This window comes from Atractosteus spatula, chromosome 2 (genome assembly GCF_055471065.1).
Source record: "Atractosteus spatula isolate fAtrSpa1 chromosome 2, fAtrSpa1.hap1, whole genome shotgun sequence".
NCBI classification, from domain to species: Eukaryota; Metazoa; Chordata; class Actinopteri; order Semionotiformes; family Lepisosteidae; genus Atractosteus; species Atractosteus spatula.
In genome coordinates this window covers 76,750,282-76,773,900 of record NC_142707.1, presented here as the reverse complement: position 1 = coordinate 76,773,900, position 23,619 = coordinate 76,750,282, and the positions used below count along the sequence as shown (strand labels likewise).

The following is a 23,619-nucleotide window of genomic DNA, read 5'->3' as shown; positions in this document are numbered from 1 at the left end:
ATCATGCCCATCTATGAGAGTGGTGACAGGCTTGGCCTTAACAACTACCAGGGCATCTGTGTAAACAGTAATCTGGGGAAGGTATTTTGCAGTATCCTGAATACCTGATTACTGGTCTTCCTTACTGAACACAATGTTCTGAGTAAGAGTAAGATTGGCTTCCTACCAAACTGCCTCACACCTCACCACATTTAGACCCTACACACACTTATAATCCAACATGTCCACCAAAAAAATCAAGAGAACAATATATGAATGCTTTACTAATTTCAAAAAAGCATGTGACTCAATCTGTCACAAAGGATTGTTTTAAAAACTCCTAAAAATGGTGAAGCCTGGAACTGTTGGAGCAGTACTGTCTGACATAGGCACTGACAGCCCGTCTGGTCCCAGAATAATGGCTGCAGCAGAGCCTGGCACTGCTGGAGCAGTACTGTCTGACATGGGCACTGACAGCCCATCTGGACCCAGAACTGGGGCTGCAGCAGAGCCTGGCACTGCTGGAGCAGTACTGTGAGACCTAGTGACAATCACAGACCCAGATTACACTAAATGGGACAAACACCCCATAGAAACCCTGTGCATAGAGTTCTGTAAAAACATACACCATGTGCAGAGAACAACTCCAAATAAGGCCAAATCTATTCTTAACCAGCATACAAGAGATCATTCACGTGGTTACACCTGAGAAACAATGACCAGAATTCTTACCACTACAAGGCGCTGCTGACCAAAGAGCTGAGCCTGGAGAAGAGCCCCCTCAGCCAGCTGGTCCTGAAGCTCACTGATACCAACCAGCCTCAGGACAGCACAGCTACAACAACACCCATCAAAATCAACCAAATCACAGTGAGGCCAAGCAACACTACCTTGGCCACTGGGACACACACACAAGCACAACACAAACTGGAATGCAGACAAAACACACTAGCTGAATATCTAACCAGGGTAAGAAACAGCAGGGAGAAACAGACCCTGACGAAGTACAGGCTCAGCAACCACAATCTGGCCCTAGAAACTGGGCGGCACAGGCAGAGCTGGCTGCCCAGAGAGGACAGGCTGTGCTCCCACTGCCAGCGGGGAGAAACAGAGACAGAGATGCACTTCCTACAGCACCGTGACAAATATCCTGGGATCAGATAAACATTCTTCCCCAAATTAACAAATCTAATCCCAGAATTCCCACACCTGCCAGAATCAGAACAGCTCCCAATCCTACTGGGAAGTGGGGAGGGAACTCAGTTGAGCTGCAGCCCAGAATGTGATCTGCTTCGGCCTGAGGAACAGGGATAATAATGTTCAATGTCTTGTATGTTGTATGTAAATGTCCTATGATGAATTTGTATCATAAATGTATGTAGACATTGTATTGATTGTACAGTACATCCATTGGTATCACTGTAACTTACTGGTCATGCCAATAAAGCTGCTTGAATTTGAATTTAAATGCAATCAAGGGATGTTACATTAAAATTGCACAACACACTAGAAAGGCCTCATTTAGAATATTTTGTAGTGCTGATTACCTGCAATTGTAAATCTCATATGGCTTCATTAAAACATATCTCTGGGTGATTTTATGGAGTTTTGCCATGAGTTATTTTGGCCAAAACATGGGGAAAATAATGAAAATACAGTTTATGGGGCTGCTAAATAACCAGAGATTAGAAATCAAAAGTGTTTCACAAATTCCGAAAGACCAGCTCCTCAGGCTCTTAAAGCAATACAGTGTACCAACATTTTAGGTCCTCCATTTTATACTGGTCTGGTACACTGGCCAGAAATGCTTTAGGTGTCTTAATATTTTTCTTTTAATCTCCATTATATATTATGATTAGAAAGCATTACTATACTTGATGATCACATCTAATTTGAGCTTGATAATGTTCAGTGATAATCAAGGTCACTTTCTGTTGACATTTGCCAGATTGCATGTCAGGGATTTAAAAAAAAACAAATGATGACTAGTACGGTGATGTGAACATACCCAAAACTCCTCCAGTGAATTCAGTTCAAACTGATGCGGATGACCAGTGTGGGTTACTGCAATTCAGAAGCTACTGTAGCAGAGCCAGTTTGGGCACGGTAATCTCATCGCCCTCCCTGCGCGAAGCAGGGACCTCAGCCGCCTGGGCTGGGGGGAGTCTCCTTTAGCTCACTCGGCTGGTTCCCTGTTGCGTTACGCCGGAGACCCGGGTTCGCGCCCCAGGTGTTGGGGGACGAACTGGCAGGGTGGAGCGGCGGAGGGCACGAGCCCGCGCCAAACTGTGATGGTCACACTATGACATGCACTGAGCTATTCATTGACAAAAGAAGACAGACTCAAACAAAAAGACACCAATAAATGAAAGTATGGTAAAAGGCAAAGATGTCCGGTGATAACTGTAAGCATAGTAATAAATAAACACACTGTAAATTAAACAGATATCCAAAGAGTCACAGTGTGAAGTCCAAACATTTATTGCACATTAATCACAGCTAACTTTGATAATGGAAACATCTTTAAATTATACACCACAGTGGTGCTGTATTACATACTTCTCTATGGCAGGCCTTTATTGCCTATAAAAAGACATTTGCTGAAGACTGAAGACAATATTATGATAACCAGTAGAATTTTAGCTGCGTCTTGGCATTGATTGATAGTCAAATTGCTTTTGATATTGAACACATAAGGTGATAATTGAAAAAGCCAAAGTAGATCTGTGTGTAATAAAAAGGAGTCCCCTGGGGCATAATTCTCTGTCAATTTCTTTTCTTCATGTTTGAAAATATCTTATCTTTTTTCTGCTGATGATATCATTTTATACTGCCTTTGTCAGGTACAACACATAAAATCTTTGATTGCACTGCAGAATTCTAAAGGCGTAATTTTTTAGTTTTTCATGGGTCTAAAGCCTTTACATTCATTGTTTGCGTTTAAGGGGTTATCGCGAATTTGACAGTGTATAATATTTTATTTAAAATAAAACAAAATGGAATATATATGCCATACATAGCACATTTGAACACCTTTGGTGTTAGCCTCTCATGGTGAATATTTTTAACTCAAGGTACGTTCTTCTAAAGATGACTGTATAAATATAATTACTTTCAAAAAGGAATCACTACACATGGAATATTTGCTATGAATACTGTATCTTTACTGATTAAAATGGCAAAGTATTATCACTGTTATTAACTGATTACAATAACACATACAAAATAATTGAATGTTAACTGATAAAATCCCTGTCAGTTAAGAAAAAGTATAGTGCTGTAAAAACATCAAAACTTCAATGGTAAACTTCAAATGATAAAACCTACTGAGAAATAATAAATCACAATAATAAAGCCTGACTTTTAAAATCAATACCTTTTCACTAATAGCCTGCTCCTTAGGCTGATATTTTTAAATAAGACAGAATGTACAAAACATGAAAGCACTAGAGCTTGCCAGAGCCCTGAGCTGACTGAAATGGTTTCATCTCTGTCCTGTTTCATGTATAGACACTTCCTACCTGACAACCCATTGGTAGATCAACAGGTGCTACACCTACTGTCCAAATATGAACAGGCTCATTTGAACTTTTTTTATTCTTTTATGCTAGATAACACATATAGATCATCTAACCCTGTTAATGACTTTAATCTGCTGCACATGCAACCATTTTAAAAATAGTAAAAGGAGGAAGGTAAATTGCTAAGGAACAAGTAATAGGTTTATTCCATGCTGAAAAAAAGAAGAAAGAGAACACAACGTTTCGGCCTTGGAGCCTTCTTCAGGTGTGAGAGAGACAGGGCAGTAGGCAAAGGTAAAGTAGCGGGAGAACAAAGGCTGGGAGGGAGGAGGAGTGAGAGGCGGGAGCAGGGGACAGAAAGAGAGGCCAATCAAGAGGAAGGTAAATTGATAATTTGCATAAGACTGTTAAATGTTTTAAGATGCCAAATTAATATTACAAGAAAAACAGAATTATGCAAGAGATCTTGATCATGTAACTCAACACAAGATGTTATTAGTGCTAAAGCTATCTATACAGGTGCTGGTTCAGTTTCATGAAAAATTAAAAACAGAAGTAATAATTCTGAGTGTAAGGCAGTGTAAAAGTGTATGTTTGTACATGTTTGTGTGAGGATAGACAGTATGTATCATTGGAGACCCTGTCCAGTTAGTCTTGTAGGTCACTCTGAATCACTTGCCATTTTATGATTAAGATCAATTAAGAAAACGTAAAGGTATTCGTGTTTTTGTTCTAAATGATATCTAAATTACTTAAATGATCACAACACCTGCTTTAGTGACCATGGACAAATTGCACCAAGTCTTTTGAAATCGATTTAAAGTTTCTAATTTAATGGTTTAATCTATATACAGTACTGTAGCTGTATGATTATGGCTGTCCTGGACCAGAGTTGGAGACCCCAGTTCTATATAAGGGATATGTACAGTATGTACGGTCCATATCTGGAGGGAAAATAATGACATATTTTTACGGAAATAATACAATAGAGTTCGTTTTGCTGAACTGAATTAAAAACAAAAAGAATGTGTGTGGGGCAGTGTTGCTTCTGAATTGGTTAAAGGTGTGCGACAAATGATTACACGGCACATTTTCGTAAAGTAACGAAACGACGAGTTGCTCTAAACTATTTCTCGATTTTACTGTGTCAAGAAATATCTATATGGACACGTTTACTGTGAGATTTATTGGAAACCTCCGCAGTCTTCCGTAAAAACTGAGAGTGATCTAGTCTTTTGTTTCTGTACCGCTGGCTGTGCTCTTTTAAACGTTAGTATCGCTCCAGTTAAATGAGAAATATGTTTTGTAGTTTCTGGACTCCTACACCGCCGCTTGCGAAGCAATGGGAACTTTCTGAAAAATATATTAACAACTCGATTACTGTTGTTAAAAGATGCTGAGCGTCTTCAGAAACAGAGGCTGGGATGAAACAGCTTAATGTGAATTTAACACAGAATGGAGTCGACTACAAACACTATTTAAAATAAAGTACAAGATACAGCAGTACAGTTTATAGCTGCTACATGATTATGTGTCTGAAAACTAATTTCAAGTTCATGCCACTGATAAGTGATTCTATTTAGACGGTGGTACTTAAAAGTTGGGATACCAGCACATGACCTTGTAGTTAATCAAGAGGATAGCACCCGTGTTACTTGACCATTCGCAGCGTAATTTCAAAACCTAGCTTCAGGTACACAAAACATATCAACAATACTAGTTCAGCTACAGTAGGTTTTAATTTAGTTATTAATGTGAGGCATTTTAATCTGCAAATCTCGATGATTATGTGGTCATTTGTTATTCGCACAAATCCTCCATTTCATTTTAAAAATTAAAGCAAACGGCAGCAAGAAAATCCAGGTCTCATTGTCTATCTTTGTCCTTCCTAGGTGTGTTTCCTGTTCCAGAGACTTTAAAAAGAAGACGATACAAAGTTGTGGGGAAGATTCCTGTAGCCGTTTTAACTGCTTTTGTCTACTAAAACCTCTCTTGGAAAAAAATGAAAGCGGAAGGGGATCCTTTAAAAAACGTGGACCTAAGTTTCTTGTCTGCCGAGGAGGAATTTGCAATTCTCCAAGTTTTAAAACGAGATGCAAGACTTAGAAGACTGGAAGACCGACGTGTCAGGTAGTATTTTGTTTGTTCATTGTTATTTTGCATGGAGTTAAGAGAAGCATGCAATTTCCCGCCGATTCTTTATCCAGCCCGCGTCAAATATCTCATTAGTTAAATTACTATTTCCTAATGGCAAGCAGTAATAGGCTTCATAGACCGAGAATACGATTTGAAATATCTTCATTCACATTGGGGTTCTGCTGTTTTTTAATAAAAATCTAAGAATGAAGTCTGATGGGCGTACAGTAGCTTAATTTCTTTTGGTTTGTTGTGTGTTTTTGGACCCACGATTTTTTTCTCTCTCCTTAGTTTAGGGCGTGTTGTTACTGTACATTCTGGCATTAATTCTGTATTAACTGGGCGTCTTCCTTTTGTTGTTAGTGTACAACACATCAAATACGCATCAGTATAATGTACTATTAGCCGTTTAGTAAAGCGATTGTTACTGGGCTGATGCACTGAGTCAGTTACAGAAGTGAATTTGCCCTCTCATGAACTCTAGGCCACGTAGAGCTGCTTGCCAGAGGCCTGGCCTGGCCTGACGTTTTGTCTTGGAGGCGTTTCCCACTGTCCAGGGATTGGGATCGAATTCCAGCAGGGGCAGTGGGAGCAAGAGGGTGGATAGTTAAGGGTCCAAAGACAGCAAACAAGGACTGGTGACCACGTGCATCCAGTTGTCATAGGTATTCCTATAACTGTGCCTGATTGTAGGTCTGGGATTAGCTGCCCAGTAGCTCTTAACAAACACATTTCCCAAGAAAGTGTAGGTTTAATATTGGCTATCTGGAATGGAGTAAAGTAAATTCACTTTGATGTCCCTAAATCTTAGAATACGGTTGCAAAGGGGTAGAGGCTATACACAAAATGCGTTAATGCACTCACATATTTGCAGATTAATAACTACAGGAATTAGCATTTAAGCGCCCAATATAAAATAAGTTTATTAAATACAGTGGGTATCTTACCATTACAGCTCCATTGTAAATCACATTCAAGCTCAATGCTCCAGTCGTCATACACAGATCTCGAACATACTCATTAAGATAAGATCACTTTATTAGCCATATACAGTTTCTTACATTAGAAATTCATGTTTTTCACAAACCCCAGCTTGCTCACCATGAGACACACAGGGAGAGAGAAGCTTGGAGTCAGAGTGCAGGGTCAGCCTTTTATACAGTGCCCCTGTAGCAGCTTGGATTAAGGGCCTCGCTCAGGGGCCCAACAGAGAAGGATTCCTCTGCCGGCTGCAGGATTTGAACCGGCAACCTTCCAGCCAGAGGTGCAGGTCCTTAGACACAGAGCCACCAGTCCACCCCCAATTAAATATCTTCCCAGCTTTTGAAGTACAGAAGAGGAACATTGTACATCTTCTATTTATCAGATGCTACTATCAAAACAAGTCCACATTAATCAAGCAATGAATGTCTTATGGAGAAACATTTGAACTGCTTTTGGAGTAATAAATTACATTCTCTTGGAATGGAGATGTGAAACTTGAAATGCAAGTGCAAATGACTGTATGTGGTAATTATTTAATCATCTCTAAAATTCCATTGACCCCAGTCTCTTTTCTTCAGTATGATAGTACAGTTTGTGTTTATGCGAGATGCAGCAGGATAACATGGTAGCAGCACTATGTACAGTACCTCTGAAAGCAGAGGGAACAGTTTACTCCTGCTTAAGTTTCTCCCCGGGGATGAATAAATCATATTGAACTGAATATAGTTCCAGAGTGGGGCAGGTTCTCTGTGGAGAGTATACAGTATGTTCATCCTGTAGTTTTATGAATTTTTGCTATAGATTTGCCCTGGTATCTTGGTATCTGAATTGTCCAGGTATGTGCATGTGATAGACTGGTATTCTGTCAGGAGTAAGGTCCTGCATTGCAAAACATGCGTTTGAAATGATTTCAATTGATTTAAAGCTGCAGAGGTTTTCCTACACTTCAGTTTTTAAAGTACTGCTGTTGGTGGCCAGTAGATTCTGTACCAGTGGTTTTGCGGACTGCGTTGAACACTGATTTCAGACTCCCTAATGTTGTTTCATGTGTCAGGCCCAAGACTGTAAGCTAGTGTTGGGCTGTGAAAACAGCCCTTGGGGTTTGGCCTTTAGATTTAAAAATCTTAATTAACCTAGACAAAGGTACTAAATTAATGTTAAAAAGCATTCCCGTGATTACAGTCGGTTAAGTAATGTCTGAATGTTGCAGTGTTTGACATTCAGATTTCTGTGTCCTTTGAGGACTGGTAATCACTGTCTGCCGTGAGCCAACAAATCCATTTCAGTGTGAAGTGTCTTAGACCAGTAGAATAGCTTGTTCGTTCGGTAAGGTGTCAGACCTCTTCAGCCTAAAATTGTTTATTTGATATCCATGCCCGAAGGATGGCTCCATTTCATACAGTAAGTGTAACCTTTTTTTCTTGATCTATCCCTTTTTTTCCCTAAAGCAACACTGACTGGTTTCCAGTGCTCAAAAGCACCTGTATTCTGCATTTATTTTTAAGCCCTTTTTTGTGTGAAGGGTTTTGGGACTTTTAGCAAGTGTACATGTGGGATTTAGACATCTGGAGTTTGATGAGCTTGTTGAGGGGTTGTATCCGTCTGGTCTGCAGGTGCAGCATTCCCTCCTGTTGGCTTCTCTCCAGAAGGTTTTCCCACTTCCCTGCTGTGTGTATGCAAGGGGCTGTACTTTGCAGGCAAGTGCACCCACATCATGTAAGGCACTAAATGACTGAAGACTTTTCTAGGTGAGAGAGTCCATTGTGATAGTCACCTTAACGCACTACAGGTCTTCTGAGAACATTAACTCAGTTCTTAAGATGTTGCCATTTCTGAGTTTTTAGATGTCCGTGGAACATGCATACTTATTGTTGTTAAGTAGTGAACTAAGAGTAAAAATTGCTGTGATCTAAATGTAAGCCCAGATTATCTCAGTACTTTACCGGCCTTATAGTCTTCGAGTAAATTAGACTGTAGTGCTGAACTAGTACTGTGGTCATCCTTTTCGATTTGTAATTAATTACTTTAATCTGCAAGAGCTTTTTATTTGACAGATCTTCTCTGGGGAAATCCTTTCTGTGTGAAGCCAAAACGGCAATTGATTTCTCTCACTCCCTTTTTTATTAATTTTCTGGGTGGCAATGGATATCTGTTGTCTGTGTTTTAGTACTTGGGTGTTTTAATCTAAAGAGATTGCTTCCATCCATCTTTCAGCACTTTGGTTATTTACAGTAACTAAGTAGATCCTGCCTAGTATGAATGAGAGCTTCACAATTGTACAGTATATTACTGCGTGTATATATATGTAAACATCCGGAGTATAATGTTTATATTTAACAAAGGTCACAGAACGGTGTCTTCTGTTACTACTGTTTTCTATAATTTAAATTTGCAGAAGGACATAACTGTCTAAGAGTAGGAAGAAACCTTAGATGGATTTAGTTCTATATTTCTAAGGACCTTTGTTACCCATCTTATTAACTGCCACAGTTGCAGCTGAGACCCCTGTGAATTTGACCCTGTGTCTGAAATTCCCATTATATGTACAGTAGTTAACCTGCACCTTGAAATGAAGTTGACTTCTGTTAAAGTAAAAGGCTTGGTTTGAATGGTATGTCTTGTACCTGTTTTTGTTATCCAGTCAAAGCATGAATTGTTTGGAAGAAACTATTACTGAAAAGGAAAGAACTGTGTTAGCAGACTTATTTGGTATAGTTCTTTATTTTGCTTTTGTGCTTAATTAACTTGTCTCTTCATGATGCATCTTCAAATATCAAGAGAAGATCTGCTACCACTCTATGAATTAGTACCAATTAATAGATCAGGTAATCCCCATCAGCAGTGCTCGGGAGGAGGCATGACAGAATAATCTAAGAGTTGTTTTTTCAGAGCTTGATGGTTTTTGTATGGACAGTACTGTCACTGAATGGTCTCTCTTGCATGCAGTGTAAACTAGAGAGTCATGGTAAAAACATTGTGCTGCAGGTGCAACTTCCCTTATTACTAAGTAAACTTATTACTATGGGGCGGAGTGGTGGCTCTGTGGCTAAGGATCTGTGCCTGTGGCTGGAAGGTTGCCGGTTCAAATCCTGCAGCCGGCAGAGGAATCCTACTCCGTTGGGCCCCTGAGCAAGGCCCTTAACCCCAGCTGCTCCAGGGGTGCTGTACAATGGCTGACCCTGCGCTCTGACCCCAGGCTCTCTCCCTATCTGTGTGTCTCTGTGTCTCATGGAGAGCAAGCTGGGGTATGCAAAAAGACAAATTCCTAATGCAAGAAATTGTATAGGGTTAATAAAGTGATGTTGTGTTATTACTAAACCAGTCAGAGTTAAAAAAGGAGCAGCAGAGAATGGCTGAAGTCCAGGAAGAGTTTAAGCGGATGAAATCTGCCAAGTTTCAGATTGATCGGTGGAGTGCTTCATGCGATTTTGAAAGGGGTCGGGCTCTTGTCTTGGTAGATACAGGATTAAATTGCTATAGTCAATCACTACTTATAAGCCTAAAAATGAAGCTTGAAGTTATTAGTTTCTTTTAAATGTGAATGCTGTTGCATTTGACTCAGAATTGAGTTTTGGATGCATTTTGGCTTTCCACATTATGTAAGGTGATTTGGACACAGCTTCCGAAGTAAATGCATGCCTTTTTTTGTCAATAGACTGGGTTTTGAGAGAACTGTGAGAAAGCTCATTCCTGCAGCCATCAATTGCTTAGGTCTGCTTGATTCTTGTTGATGCTGACAGGTATGAAACTCGGGAAAGGTCTGTACTGATATTTGAGTGTTTGAGCTGGTTGTCCCTTGAGCCGTTTTCAGCAAAAGGCTAATATAGTTTTTTGTCTCTAGGCTAGTTTTGCCCCTGATGCACTTGGGAGATTCATTACATCAAAGAGCAGACACAGGGATGATAATATGGGCTGTATACACAGTGCCTGTCAGTATTCAGAACCTTGCACAGTTTTCACCTTTTTTATTTTACTGTACTTTAAAACTTGTAGTCATGGCATTTTGTGAAAGAAATGGAAAATGCATTGCTGACTAAATATTCAGATGCTTTGCTGAGGCTTACTTAAATTAATTTGGGTACATAAATTTCATTTTATGAGGACCACAATTTCAGAAAAATCTCTCTCTCTCAGTGAATTTAAAGCAAACAGGAGCTTTTAAAACAACAGAGGGATAAAGTTGTATAAAAGCACAGATCAGCAGAAGGGTATTAAAACATGTCCAAGACCCTTAATGAACATGAGTAAGTGAAGGGCACGCAGCCACTACCTAGATCGGGCTGCCCCTCTGCAGCTAGTTAAGGAGGACCTGTTCTCAGTCTGCCTTGCTGTCAAGTCCCACATGGAGTTTGGGACAAGGCTTTTAAATGATACTGTTAACAAGCGGCAAAAATATTAAGTTTAAAAAAGGTTTAGGTGATTACTTTTGCAAGGTATCATACAGTGTATATTCTGTTTAATGCTGAATCTTCTATTGTTGATCTGTGGCCAAGTGTAAAATGCACAGTGTACATTTAGCATATACCTGTACATATACTGTAGTTCAGGTGGGTAGCTGCGTCAGCATGCGTGGGCTGCAAAGGAACAAGTAACAGGTTTATTCCCTGCTGAAAAGAGAAGAAAGAAAACACAATGCTGGTTTAGTGAGAGTTTTATATACTGTGCAGTTTTATATATTAATGGTAGGGTGGAACCTATTAAAATGAGCATTTTGCCTAGCCTCCGCACTCCCCACATTAATTTACTTAAGCTTTGTAGATTCTTCAACTCGTCTTGGAAGGTAAGAAGCTTAGATTTAGCATCACTACACTTTACGTCAGTATAGTCATACCTTCGTTATACCTTTTTCTTCCTCCCTGGGCCACTTGCCCCCTTCTCTCACTAAACCAGCATTGTGTTTTCTTTCTTCTCTTTTCAGCGTGGAATAAACCTATTACTTGTTCCTCTACTATAGTACTGTATGTAATGATTTCTAGTACAATACTAAATATATCTAAAAAATCTAAAGTTTATAAAATTATGGACTCCTCTTTTTTTAGTGGTACAAATGCCAAGAGTTGAGTCTTTTACTCAACTTTTACTGCAGTTGGAAAAAAAATAAATTTCTGACACCGGAGCAGTAGAAGCTCCAGTTTGACATTTTGCATTTTATAGTGTACTACACAAAAATGGTTCACACATGGGGTATTAGTCTACAGAAAACAAAAATCAAAGTGGTATAAAAATGAAATGAGTTCTGTATCCAGTATCTTTCTTCACGTGTTTATGCCAATGGGCGTTTCCGAAGGCAGACCACCACCTCTGTGGCCCACATCCTTATGAACTGGCAAGCACTAGAAAAAGGATATAACATTATTCAGACCACTTACCAAACTTCACTTAAGTGAGATGTGCATTTTCAAACCCGTTTAACAATTTTGAGAGCTGTTTAGAAAACCCTAATGGAATTTATTTTCATTTTATGGAATTTGCAAGCACTTTCTGCAGTTTGAGCAGCCTCGCATGAACTGCTCCTTGCAGTCACAGCTTTCCCTCCAGATGGCTTTTGGCTTTGTTTGCTGGTGTAAACAGTCTGGGATGAATATGTGTGAGCTATTAACAGTGACGGTTGTCTTGGCTTTCTGTGTTTTCAAAAAACACGATAGCCAAAATATAATGCAATTGACTTCCAAATGGAATTGGTTGCTGTGAACATTGGGTGTCATCATTGTGTGTTTTTTCTAGCTCGGTCGACTCCAATGCTTAACAGTATTTCACTTTTCTCTGCCTTTTGTGGGTTTTGTTTTTTAAGTTAGAAATCAGGATTGTATTTTGCAGACAACAATCTCTCTTCTCTCTTTCATCGCCTGCCTCTATTAGTGATAGCCTCTTCTGTATTTCTAGTAAAGGACCTCTGTTCAACAAGGCTTTGATTGCATTTCCAGCAGGTCTCCGGGCCTCTGCCATCCCCCTCACTGGCACCATGGCCACAAGCGGTAGAGAGTACAGTATAACTCGCACCAGAGAGCGCACAGTTGCCTCGCACCTGACGCCTCAGTCCAGGGTCCAGGATCACGCCCAGTCTCGCGGGTCGGGCTGCACAGCGTATGGAGCTCTGGTGCCCTTCGGGAGGTATACTGGGTTTTCTGAACCACCCCTCTCCCTCGTGTTACCCCATCCAGTGGACGGTTAGCAAACATTCTGGGAAACATGATGGTGGACGTGGTTGGCTGAAACAATGGAAGACTTATCAAGACTAATTTGTTCAACACAGTGTTAGGTAAACCTTCATCACTGAGGCAAAGTGTAGTGATGCTAAATTTAAGCTTCTTACCTTCCCAGACGAGTTGAAGAATCTACAAAGCTTAAGTAAATTAATGTGGAGAGTGTGGAGGTGAGACAAAAGGCTAATTTTGATAGGTTCCACCCCACCATTAATATATAAAACTGCACAGTTCCAATTTATCTTTGATATTCTGTAAAAGGGGATTAAAAGGCAAGGGGGTTATTTTTAGCAAATTGTGGAATGATTACTCAACAATATCGAATTCCGTTTAAGGCCACTGAAAGTGGAAACTTGTATATTCAGAAGGAAAACAGTTTAATTTGAGGTATAGCTGCTGATTTATGTTAATTAATACAGTAATTTGAAAATTTACAATAAATGTCAATAATATGAAAGAGTTAGGGCACTGAGGATTTGGGATTTGCTAATGTCAGTAAAATGTCATCTACATGTGACATTATTTTATAATTACCATTATTACCTACTCCTGGGGTCTCTAGTTCTAATCCTTTCAGTTAAAGGTTCCAGCCTGAGATTAAATCGAAGTGGGGAGAAAAGACACACTTGTCCTCTACCTTTTAATTATAACGATGATTGTGATGTAATCCAGTAGAGAAAGAAGCTCTGAGTGAATGGTGCAATATTTTAATCCTGTTAAGAAGTGTTTTACCAATGCCCATGTAGTGAATAAAGAAGGAAAGGCCATTCTATTGTGTTGTATTGTGTTAGACACTTGGGGCGTCTAGAGAAAGGGCATACTGTTGCTAGCTGAAGAGTATCTTGGGAGGACAGTAAGATGTGGTAATTGTTTAACATTGTCAGAATATCTACATTCAGTGAAGTCCATGAAGCCCTTTTGATCATCGGAACAGGTTGTGGATAACTTCTTGTAAACTGTTTAAAGTATTTTGCAGTGTTTTTACAATGTTAGTGTTACACATATCTGAGACCTTTATCAGGTTAGGAGTAGGAGAGTTACTAAAGCATGTCCCAGAGAAGCTGGCAGCATTTTTTCTCCAAAGTTTCATTATAAACGCCTTGGAGTAAAGGTGTAACTCAAGTTGTATTGAAGGGGTAGAATTCAGCTGTGAGCCCATCGTCTCCTGGGGTTTTTCCAGAAGGGAGGGGGAGCAGTAGCAGATACTGTATGATTTTCTTGATCCAAAATTGGAGTATTCAACATGAATTGCTTTTGTTTGTATGAATAGAGTTAGTTTTAATCACATTTTAATGACAAAATGCTTCACATTCATGGGGAGAGACTCATTAACATGTCTTGGATCAAAGGTGAAAGTCCCACCTTATTAATACTGTCACTGAAATATTTATTTCTTGTTTTCTTATAAGATAGTTTTCCAGATTTATCACCCTTTTCCTAGCATAGTCTTTTCAGTCTGTGTATTTTAAGATTTTCTTTATATGAAATAAGGGTTTTCAAATGAAATTTGACTTAAGTTCTCTAATTTCCAGGTTTGGGATTTTTAAAATAATGTCTCTTAATTAACCTGTTTTAATAGCTCATTAGTTTTGGCATTTATCCTTTTTCTTATAAGACATGTATGAAATAATAAATTCTCTTATGTGTACTTTAAAAGATTCCCAAAGGCAAAGGCAGATTCCCTACGTTTCTTTATTAAATTGTATCATACTGTAAATTATTTATCGTAGGAAAGAGTTGTTACAGTAAAATACCATCTACATTGTGTTTTACATACTGTATTGAAATTTATATTTAAAACTAAAGATACAGGGTATGATCAGAGACATAAAGTATTTTACAGTATGTAAGAGGAGAAAAATGTGTAATCCGTTTGAGTAGGAGTAGAATTCACAATGCCCAATTCAGTTAAAAAAAATTGATTAATTGTCTAGAAAAGGTTGGAATATAGTGTAGACTAATCTGGTAAAGATGAACGCAATTGATAGGTTTCATAATAAAGTCCACTGCACTGATGAGAAGAATTGAGGACCAGGAAGGAATATTAGTAAGGACACAACTGAAAAAGGTGGTGTGGCCACTATTAGGGGAATGAACGTTAACAGCATGCATGCGAAGTTTGTAAAGATTGTGTTCCATGGTTATGTTCATTTATGTATTGTATCTCAGTCGAAGTCTCTTAGTCAGGCCTCCTTCATCCCTGCTTACAGCCAGCAGTTCGTCATTATCAGTCCTTACTGAAAACCATGGCTTTTCTCACGGCTTTATGTGCGTGTTATTCTTTGTCTTAATTTGTAGACAATGCACATGGGTATACTGACTTTTTTACAAATCGTGTGATTTAATCAAAGTAAAAGTCCATCTCAATAAAGTCTGTAGACTGGCAAACCGTCGTACTCTATCGCTTATGGCCCATTCTGTATGCTTCTCTCGGCATACAGTATGTGCATGTAATGCTTATAGACATTTTCTGAAGCATGAGCTGTGCTCCATGCTTTAATCAGAAAAAGGCACACTATGATATGAGCAGAAGTAATAGTTTTGAAAGAATCCTTGCTTAATATTACTAATAATAGTGAAAAAATACAACATTTAAAAAAATGTTAAATTCTGTACTTTAGACTGAGGTTTTGATAATTTTAACCCAAGGGCTTTGTGGCTGAGATGGCTTCATCAATGCATTGTACCACATGAGGATGAACTATGGAACCACAATACATCTTTGAGCTCTTCTAATTTAGCACTCAGTGTACTTGGTATTCAGACCCCTGCACAGATTTTGCATTTTGTTGCTTTAAAAGTTGGTTTGAAGTAGCAATTAATATTTATTATACTGAAAACACAACCTACTACACATATTCAAAGCAAAAAACAAAGAAGTAAATAGATTATGAAAGAGACATGGAAAATCAAGATTGAATAAGTCTTCAAACTGTTTGCTGTGGCAAACCTAAAGTAATTTAGGTGCGCTAAATTACCTCAAGGAGCCACACAGTTAGTTAAATGGCCTTTGACTGAATACAGTAATAATGGTTCATATGATTCTGGGATAAATACACCTACAGTAGTTCTGTAATGTCCATCAGTCTGGTAGTGAATATCAAGAAAAGATTCAACCATAAAGGAACTTTCAGAACAACTTGGGAGCAAAGTTGTATAAAGACCCAGATCAGGACAAGGGTGAATCCATTTCAGAGTCCCTTAATCTCTCCTTGATTGTGAGGAAGTGGAAGACGCACAGATACCCCCTAGATCAGGCTGTCGCTCCAAACTGAGCCACGGGGTGAGGAGGGAGCTGGCTGGGGATGCTGCTGTAAGGCCAACAGTGGCTTGGAAAGAGTCACAGAGGTCAGTAGCCGAAATGGAAAATATCCAGATCACTTTGCAAAGGGGGCTTGTATGAATTTTAAAATACCCCATTAAAAATCCTGCATTGCTTTTGCAACAAAGCACCTAAGTCACACTTCAAACATGGCAAAAGGCTTTATGGTCAGAAGTGAGGAAATTGTAACTTTTTGATCTAAATACAAAGCATTGCTTTTGACGCAAACACAACATACAGTACTGTAATGCACCACTCAGTGAAACACCACAACGACATTGCACTGGTGGTGGTGGAATATATATTATAGTGCAGCTTCCCTGTATCAAGACTAATGGGAACACCATGCAAAGTACAGTACAGGTAAATCTTGGAGGAAAACCTGTTTCAGACCTAAAACTGGGAAAAATTCATCTTTCAGCAGGAGAATGATCCAAAGCTGTCTCGAGTGGCTTAAGAATAAGAAAGGGAATGTCCTTGAGTATACTGACTTGAATCTCACGGAAAATTCCCCTTGAAAACTGTTGCCCCTAAGTGATCCCCAAGCAATGTGAGAGAGATTGAGCAAATTTGCAGAGAGTGCAATTTGTGCTCAAAGCCAGTATGTAAAGTTGGTAGAGACTTGCAGCTGTAATTGCTGCCAGAAGCACTTCCACCGAGTATTGAGTTCACACATCTGAATGCATATAGTATGCAACCGGCATTTCAGTTATTTCTCTTTAGTTTTTTCTGGCATTTTCTGTAATTCAACATAGTCTTAGAAGTTGTCAGTTTGAGCATCCTGGTTTAGAATATAAAATATATATTTTTTAAAGTCTATGTATCATTTTCTAATTTTACAAAGTTGGAGTCCATAGGAGGGATCTGAATACTTGAGCAAAGCACTGAATATATAAAATCTATGGTGCTTGCAAACTTCCTCCATTCAGAATATACAATTTTAACAGCTAGTTTATCTTTGGCTTACATTTGTACTTTGGCTTGGACATCAGTCATAATGTTCTTCACCTGAGGTTATTTTAATTTCAAGTATTGACTAAATTACTTTTTTGTATCAGTGCTTAACTAGTGTCTCACTAATACCTACATTAATTGATCCAGTTTATCAATCAGAAATAGTCCCTTTAGATTAGAATGCCTCTTCTATGTTTTTCTATACTTTCACCTATAGGGTAATAAGCTTCCCCTTGACTTGAAATTACATATGAAAATCTGAGTGATAAAATGTATGTTTAAATGCTAACTATACCACAGTGTTTTGATGTATTTAGTCTGTTTGTAAACCACAAAGGTGTTTAGTGTGATCTTTTAATGTGAATTTAGCCTCAGTTCAATATGCTGGGTCATGCAGTGAAATTGTAGTATTGTGTTATATTGGGAAAGAAATGCAACTCAACCCTTTGCAGGACCTACATTTTATCTTAAAAAGGTGAAGAGCTTTGTCTTGGCCTTGGTGAACATCCTGGTACCTGCATTCTGTGCAGTTTTGTTATTCTTTCTGCTTAAATGATTGTTTTTCTGTATTTTCTTTCAGTTTTCTTTGACAGTTGTTCTGTTCAAACCACCTATTCATACATATCAAAGCAGTTTACAAGGCAGAGTGGAAGGAAAGCAATTTGTCAAGCTGTGCTCTGAAGTACATTGTGATGTGATAGAGATTTTTCTGTGGGGAGAAAAATTAATTGAACTTTTTTACCCTTTGTGTTAGTTTCTCTAATGCACGTTCGAAAATGGACCCCCGGTCACGATGAACAAATGATTACACAGAAAATGTAATACACATTTGGTGTTTGTTTGCGCTCATCCTCCCCCATACTGTGTCTCTCTGTAAGACCTGTAGATGAGACCCGTGGTGTGTCTTTGCCCTAGAAAGTGGTTCATCTTTCAATGATTATCCGCACATCAGTGCTTCAATAATTTTTCCAGGAGTAGGTGGGATGATGAGTCAGATGAGTGTATAAATTTTGTCACCATATTACCCAAGAAGATCCAAAAAGGTGAAGTTTGCATTTCATGACCAAAAAGTTCCGTGAATGACGTCCCCATGATCAAACAGAAGCGATTAACAACTATTAAGAAATATTGAGACGCATGCTTTATCTGGAAAGGACATTTCCTTGTATTTGATATTGTAACATAAAAGGGCAATCTACAAAACTGTTTCAAGGTTTCATACTAATGAGAATATTCAACAGAAAAGCTAGAACAATAATACTTTTTTCCTCCGACTTAAAAAAAATCATTAAGAGGAACTGACGAGCAAACAATCTATAGCGTGAACGAAGGGTTCTAAATATAGACGTTATCTTATGAAAGATACAAGTGGTTTTAAACCAAAGTGGTGTTTCTGTTAACATGAAAATAAATCAAACAAAAGGAAGGTTAATAAAATGCTGCAAGGCCACAAATTCTGTATTGATGCCTGGGCTGCAGTACTTGCCTCCACACCTTATTCATTCACCTTATTCACTGCCTGGAGGAATCTCTTGCGATTAACCTTTACCGAGATCACTAGCACAAATGGTAAATATGAAACAGAAGCTGCAAGTTGTAGACAGACTCAGGATGTCATAGGGCAGAATTAAAGATATCCATTAAAAATGGATGATGCTGTTTTGGGAAATTACAAATTCAGATAACTGTTTCTCTGTTCCTTGATCATGTAGTGTTTAGTATATCACAACATCACACCATTGACCTGTTATTTCCACTGTACATAAAACAAGCCAAAACTCTCTTTCAGTAATGGGAGTAAGCTCTCTACTGCCTTCCTTCCTCGTGAAAGGGTACAATTGCAGCCACAGATCTTGATTAATTATTGTAGTTCACCCTTTCTGACAGGTGGTGGTTAGCAGTCATAAACTCCCACTGCTGAACTGAGCATTAACTTTACTGTCATACTTCCACCAGAAGAGTAACAGTTAGACATTGTGGTAATTTGTCTAGGTCACAAGTTGCTGTCAGCCTGGGGAATATGTATGGCATTTTCATTGTTGTTTTTAAAAAAGCAAAGTTGTCTTCATGTTGCATATCAAAGGAAATAGGTAGATAACTCTTGATGCCTTGAATAAATTCTGTAAAATGAAACTTCGTGAATATTAATTATTCAGTCTGGCCGTTTCAGAGCTCCTCGGCTGTGCTTGGCCGTCCAGTGAAACAGTGAATACAGTACAGTCACTGAGGCTGACGACGGCATCTGTCCGTGGAGGTGTGTGTTTTAGAAGTGCCGTGCAGAAGCCTCTGTGAACAGCTGGCCTTTCTTGTGAAACATCTGCAGCTAATCGATATTGATTTTCCCCTAATTTGTAGCGACTTGTATGCTTTTAATCAACAACCTAGACAAGAGTTCAGAAACAATGCAGTTAGTCATAAAATACAGTAATTTTAAAAAGCAGTGATCCAGCCATTACAAACATGGGACAGTTATCCTCAGTGCTATATTTTGTGTTAATGTCTATTGCAATGATATATTCTCTTTTTAGATACATGAAGTTTTATAATACTGAACTTAGTGCAATGTACCAAATAAGATACACAGTAATTAGTCTATTTTATAAAATGATCAGGCTGCCTCTTTCCTTACAACCTCTTTCATGTGCTGGATAGCCCTGGGTTATAAGCATGCAAGGAGATTAATTAGCTCGTGCAGAATGGAGGGCCATTGGGTTTTTCCTTCTTGAGAAAGTTATATAAGGCACACAAATTACACACGGGCCTTTTCTTAATCAGTCTCTTTTAATACTGAAAGAGCCTCAAGCTACTCTTTTGAAGGTCTGCTCTTAAAAGTTGCATTGACCCTGTTATCTGTGTCAAGGCAAAAATAACTAATTGTTCAGTAGAGTTACTGTACACGCGTTCTGAAAGCAGGTTCTTAATGTTCTTCATGTTTTTATATTACTGATCAGCAGCTTTGAACATATTTTGTATAGTATGCTTTGAGTGACCAATAGTTTACCATATTATCAACTTAATGCAAGATATTCTCATGAGACCTTTTAATACAATGTCTGTAATGTAATAACATGCCAACAGAGGAAACAAGAAACATGTCCATAACCAAAGAAATAACAAAATTTAGGTTTTGTTTTCCATCTCTGAGAGTATAAGAGACGTTTGGCAGTTCATTGATGTGGGAGCTGAATTCCAATTTTCTGGAGATGAGACAGTTTGGCCAGAGGGCGAATAAGAATAATTGTCTCATGGAAATTATTCACTGAGGGTTTTCTTAATCTCATCTTTCTTTCATAAAATCTATATTTCACAAATAATGCCAGTGTAATGCATCTTACACCAAGACATCTGAACCTTTAGTTGCATGGAGAGTCTTTTCACTCTTGTGTCTCATTCAAATTAAAATATTTAAGATGTGGTATAGCTTAATTGCTTACTAATCTGATAATTGCAAGTGATGATCATGCTAAGGGGATAAATCCCTACTGCTACAGCAGTAGTCATACATGAAAAAACATAAATGTTAGTACAATAGAATGGAGTCATAACTTGAAAATGATTGAAAAATGACCTCACCTAGTCTGAGAACCAAAGCAAACAGATTAATAAAGTTACTGTTGGCGTTTGGTACTGTGCCTCATGCGCTATAATGGCCTAGAGTCACTGGACTTTCTGAATTTCAGGAGTAATACAATTGACTGACATAAGGAACATCTTCAGATGTAATGGTACGTCCTTAAATACATAAGGAAATATTTTTAAGTGGGTTCATAAGGCTAAAGCAGTAACTAACAGTACCTTTGCAGCGGATACATTTTATATTAGTACAGTTGTTTAAGATGACAACAAATCAGTCATACAAAGTAGAATTTGTACTGTTTCCTTCTTGAGTGTGGGGAGGGGTAGCCAAAGTTTCAAAGTTTTTTATAAAGTACTTTACTTTCAGTGGTTAAGGTAAATGGCAAATGTATTCAAAGGTGAGTTTTTCAACCCTATATAAAAAACTTTGATCACAACATTGGTGATGTGCCACATCAGGTAGTGATGCATTTTTATACAAGGAGACAGGTGAGCCTTGGGGCTCAACGCTTTCACAGACATGCACTTAGTTATGATAAAGTGCAGACCAGATTCTCAAATCTTTCTTTCTGTTAAATGTAGTCTCTGCAATATGGAAACTGTTTTGATGATGTCAGTTTACCCCTGTCTGCAGGGTTTATTTTTTAAGGCAGTAAAAATCAGTCCTTTCCTGCTCCAGGTGTTCCCTTCCCTCCTGCCATAGTAATGTGCCAGCGTACAGACTGCAGTACTACATCTAAAATAACAATAGAGGGCGATACGTAAGCTTTTTTCCTGAAAGCCCTAGGAATTTTTTATTACATTTTTATGTGGGGGTTAAAAATAGTACAAATAGGAATTAGCTTTAAATGACAATTATGCTTCTCCCAAACCTTATTCTCATTACCCACATACCACCTAAAACAGAGCTGTATCCCATTATCACATGAAAAAGTGCTTCTTGCTCCTTTGGGGAATCAGTTCACTTAAAAATGTCTCTGAGGGGTTAAGTAAGTTGTGTAAACAGAAGTGACTGATGGCCAGGGATTTTAGAAAGCAATTATTCCGAACAGAATACTGTTTCCTGGGATTCTACGAGACATGTATTCCTTTTGCAGAAACAAACCAGATCCCTGTTAATCAGCAGTGGCTTACTGTATATGAGGACTTCAGTGAAAGTGTGGATCGAGGCTCGGAGGCCCAGACTTTGCCAGCTTCTGTTCAGTTTTCGATGTAGAGGGTGAGAAGAATGCTGCCCCTGAAAATGATGTGAGCACACATTGCTGAGCATAGATCTGAATAGGAAAAAGCACCAGCCTGTAATCTGTGAATTGACTGGTGGTTCTGGAAATTACCTAGAGAGTTATCTTTAATAAGATCAACCCAGACTGGATTCACGCATTTGTCCATTGAGGAAAAATGAAGGGCAGCATTGTGGAACAATAAGAAAGTTTATTAGGAAAGAAAAACATTTAGCCGATATTTTAGTTGGCTTTTCCATTAGATGCTATGTAGTAATCAAATATCTTAATGGGATTAAATTGTAATTTACATTGTTTCAAAGATGAGTTGTAGAATGTGTTTCATGGTGAAATCCACATGAACACAGTAGTGTAGTTGGACAGCGCGCTGATGAACAGAAATTAATTTTGAAATGAATTCTTCACCCGCAGGGGGCTCCACAGCCGAAACGTTGTTTTCTTTCTTCTCTTTTCAGCATGGAATAAACCTGTTACTTTTTCCTTTGCAGCCTACGCATGCTGACGCAGCTACCCACATGAACTACTGTATGTAATAAGCTATCAACTTAACATGGAGTAGCGTGTTTTTCCTTCAGGGGTAATGCACTCTGCCAGCACATTGAAAGAAATCAATCATACAGCCTGTGCCCATCCTGAACGGGTCCCCAGTAATGCGTTTGGCTCTCTGGTGGCATTATTTTTGGGATTCCTGATTGACGAAACATAGCCAATCTAAATAGTTATTTTTGAGGTCACAAATACCATATGAAACATTTTCACAAAGACAGTTTGAGTTGTTAGGAGAATCTTACACTTCTTAGTATTGGTTGTTTTGGTACCAAGAACATACATGTGTTTTAAGAACCATCTAATAACAGGTGAAATGGTTAAAAAACACTCTACATATGCTTATGTTTAAATTTAATCATTTCCTTGTGCAGATACAAATGTAGTTTTCCCTCTTTGTATATTCCAGATAGAAGTATTTTTTTAACTTATACATGAGAGACATATGCAGCAATGCAAAATAACGTATTTGTAGATACTCTAGAACTAGGTAGCAGAATGTGATGTAACCTAGTCCTTCGAGTCACTTCTCACTCAAATGAACATCTCTGGATGGAAAGATGCATAATGAGACCATCAATCTCATGATTGATTCCCCTATTGATCAATGCCAGACTATAAAAAAACAGAAGGGTTCACCATTGGCACCGCTCTCAATGTGTATAAACTGGCAGACCCTGTCTCCCAGGAAGGAATCCAAGCACAGTTAGGCTGATGCTTTTCTCCATTCCTGTCGCTGATATTGAGGTGCAACCAACAAATGTACCAGCTTCTCCAGTGAAAGAGAAGAGGCAATGCAGCGGTAAAAATGCCACGGCGATGTGAAGTCAATGAACAGGGGACTGCAAAAATGCCCACTTTAGAGAGCTCATAAACTAGAACATCACCATACAGTATGTTGATGTCTTGTGCTGAATACTTTAGTTTGAAAGTGGTCCCTGCAGACCTCCAACACTGTGCAGTTCTAATCACTCAAGTCCTAGGACTGCATCCCAGTTTACCTGAAACAGTCAGCAGGAGACAGCTGGTTGAATGGACATGTCGAAAGAATAAGCTTGCTTTCAGCAGCTTTACTGCAAGGCAGGTCTGAAAGCCAATGGTAAAGAGGCAGACGGCAAATAAATGAGACCTTTCCTCTCCATCGTTGGAAACGGAAA

The 23,619-nt window shown here is 38.7% G+C and overlaps 1 protein-coding gene across 1 annotated transcript in view; it reads left to right on the top strand.

Moving 5' to 3' along the window:
• Nucleotides 1-5,502: 5,502 nt before the first annotated feature.
• LOC148840328 (synaptotagmin-like protein 2) overlaps nt 5,503-23,619 on the top strand; it is a 118,629-nt gene continuing 100,512 nt past the window's right edge. The window contains exon 1 of the mRNA XM_088909078.1: nt 5,503-5,630. Coding sequence (XP_088765204.1) covers nt 5,503-5,630 — 128 coding nt within the window. The remainder of the gene's footprint in view (nt 5,631-23,619) is intronic.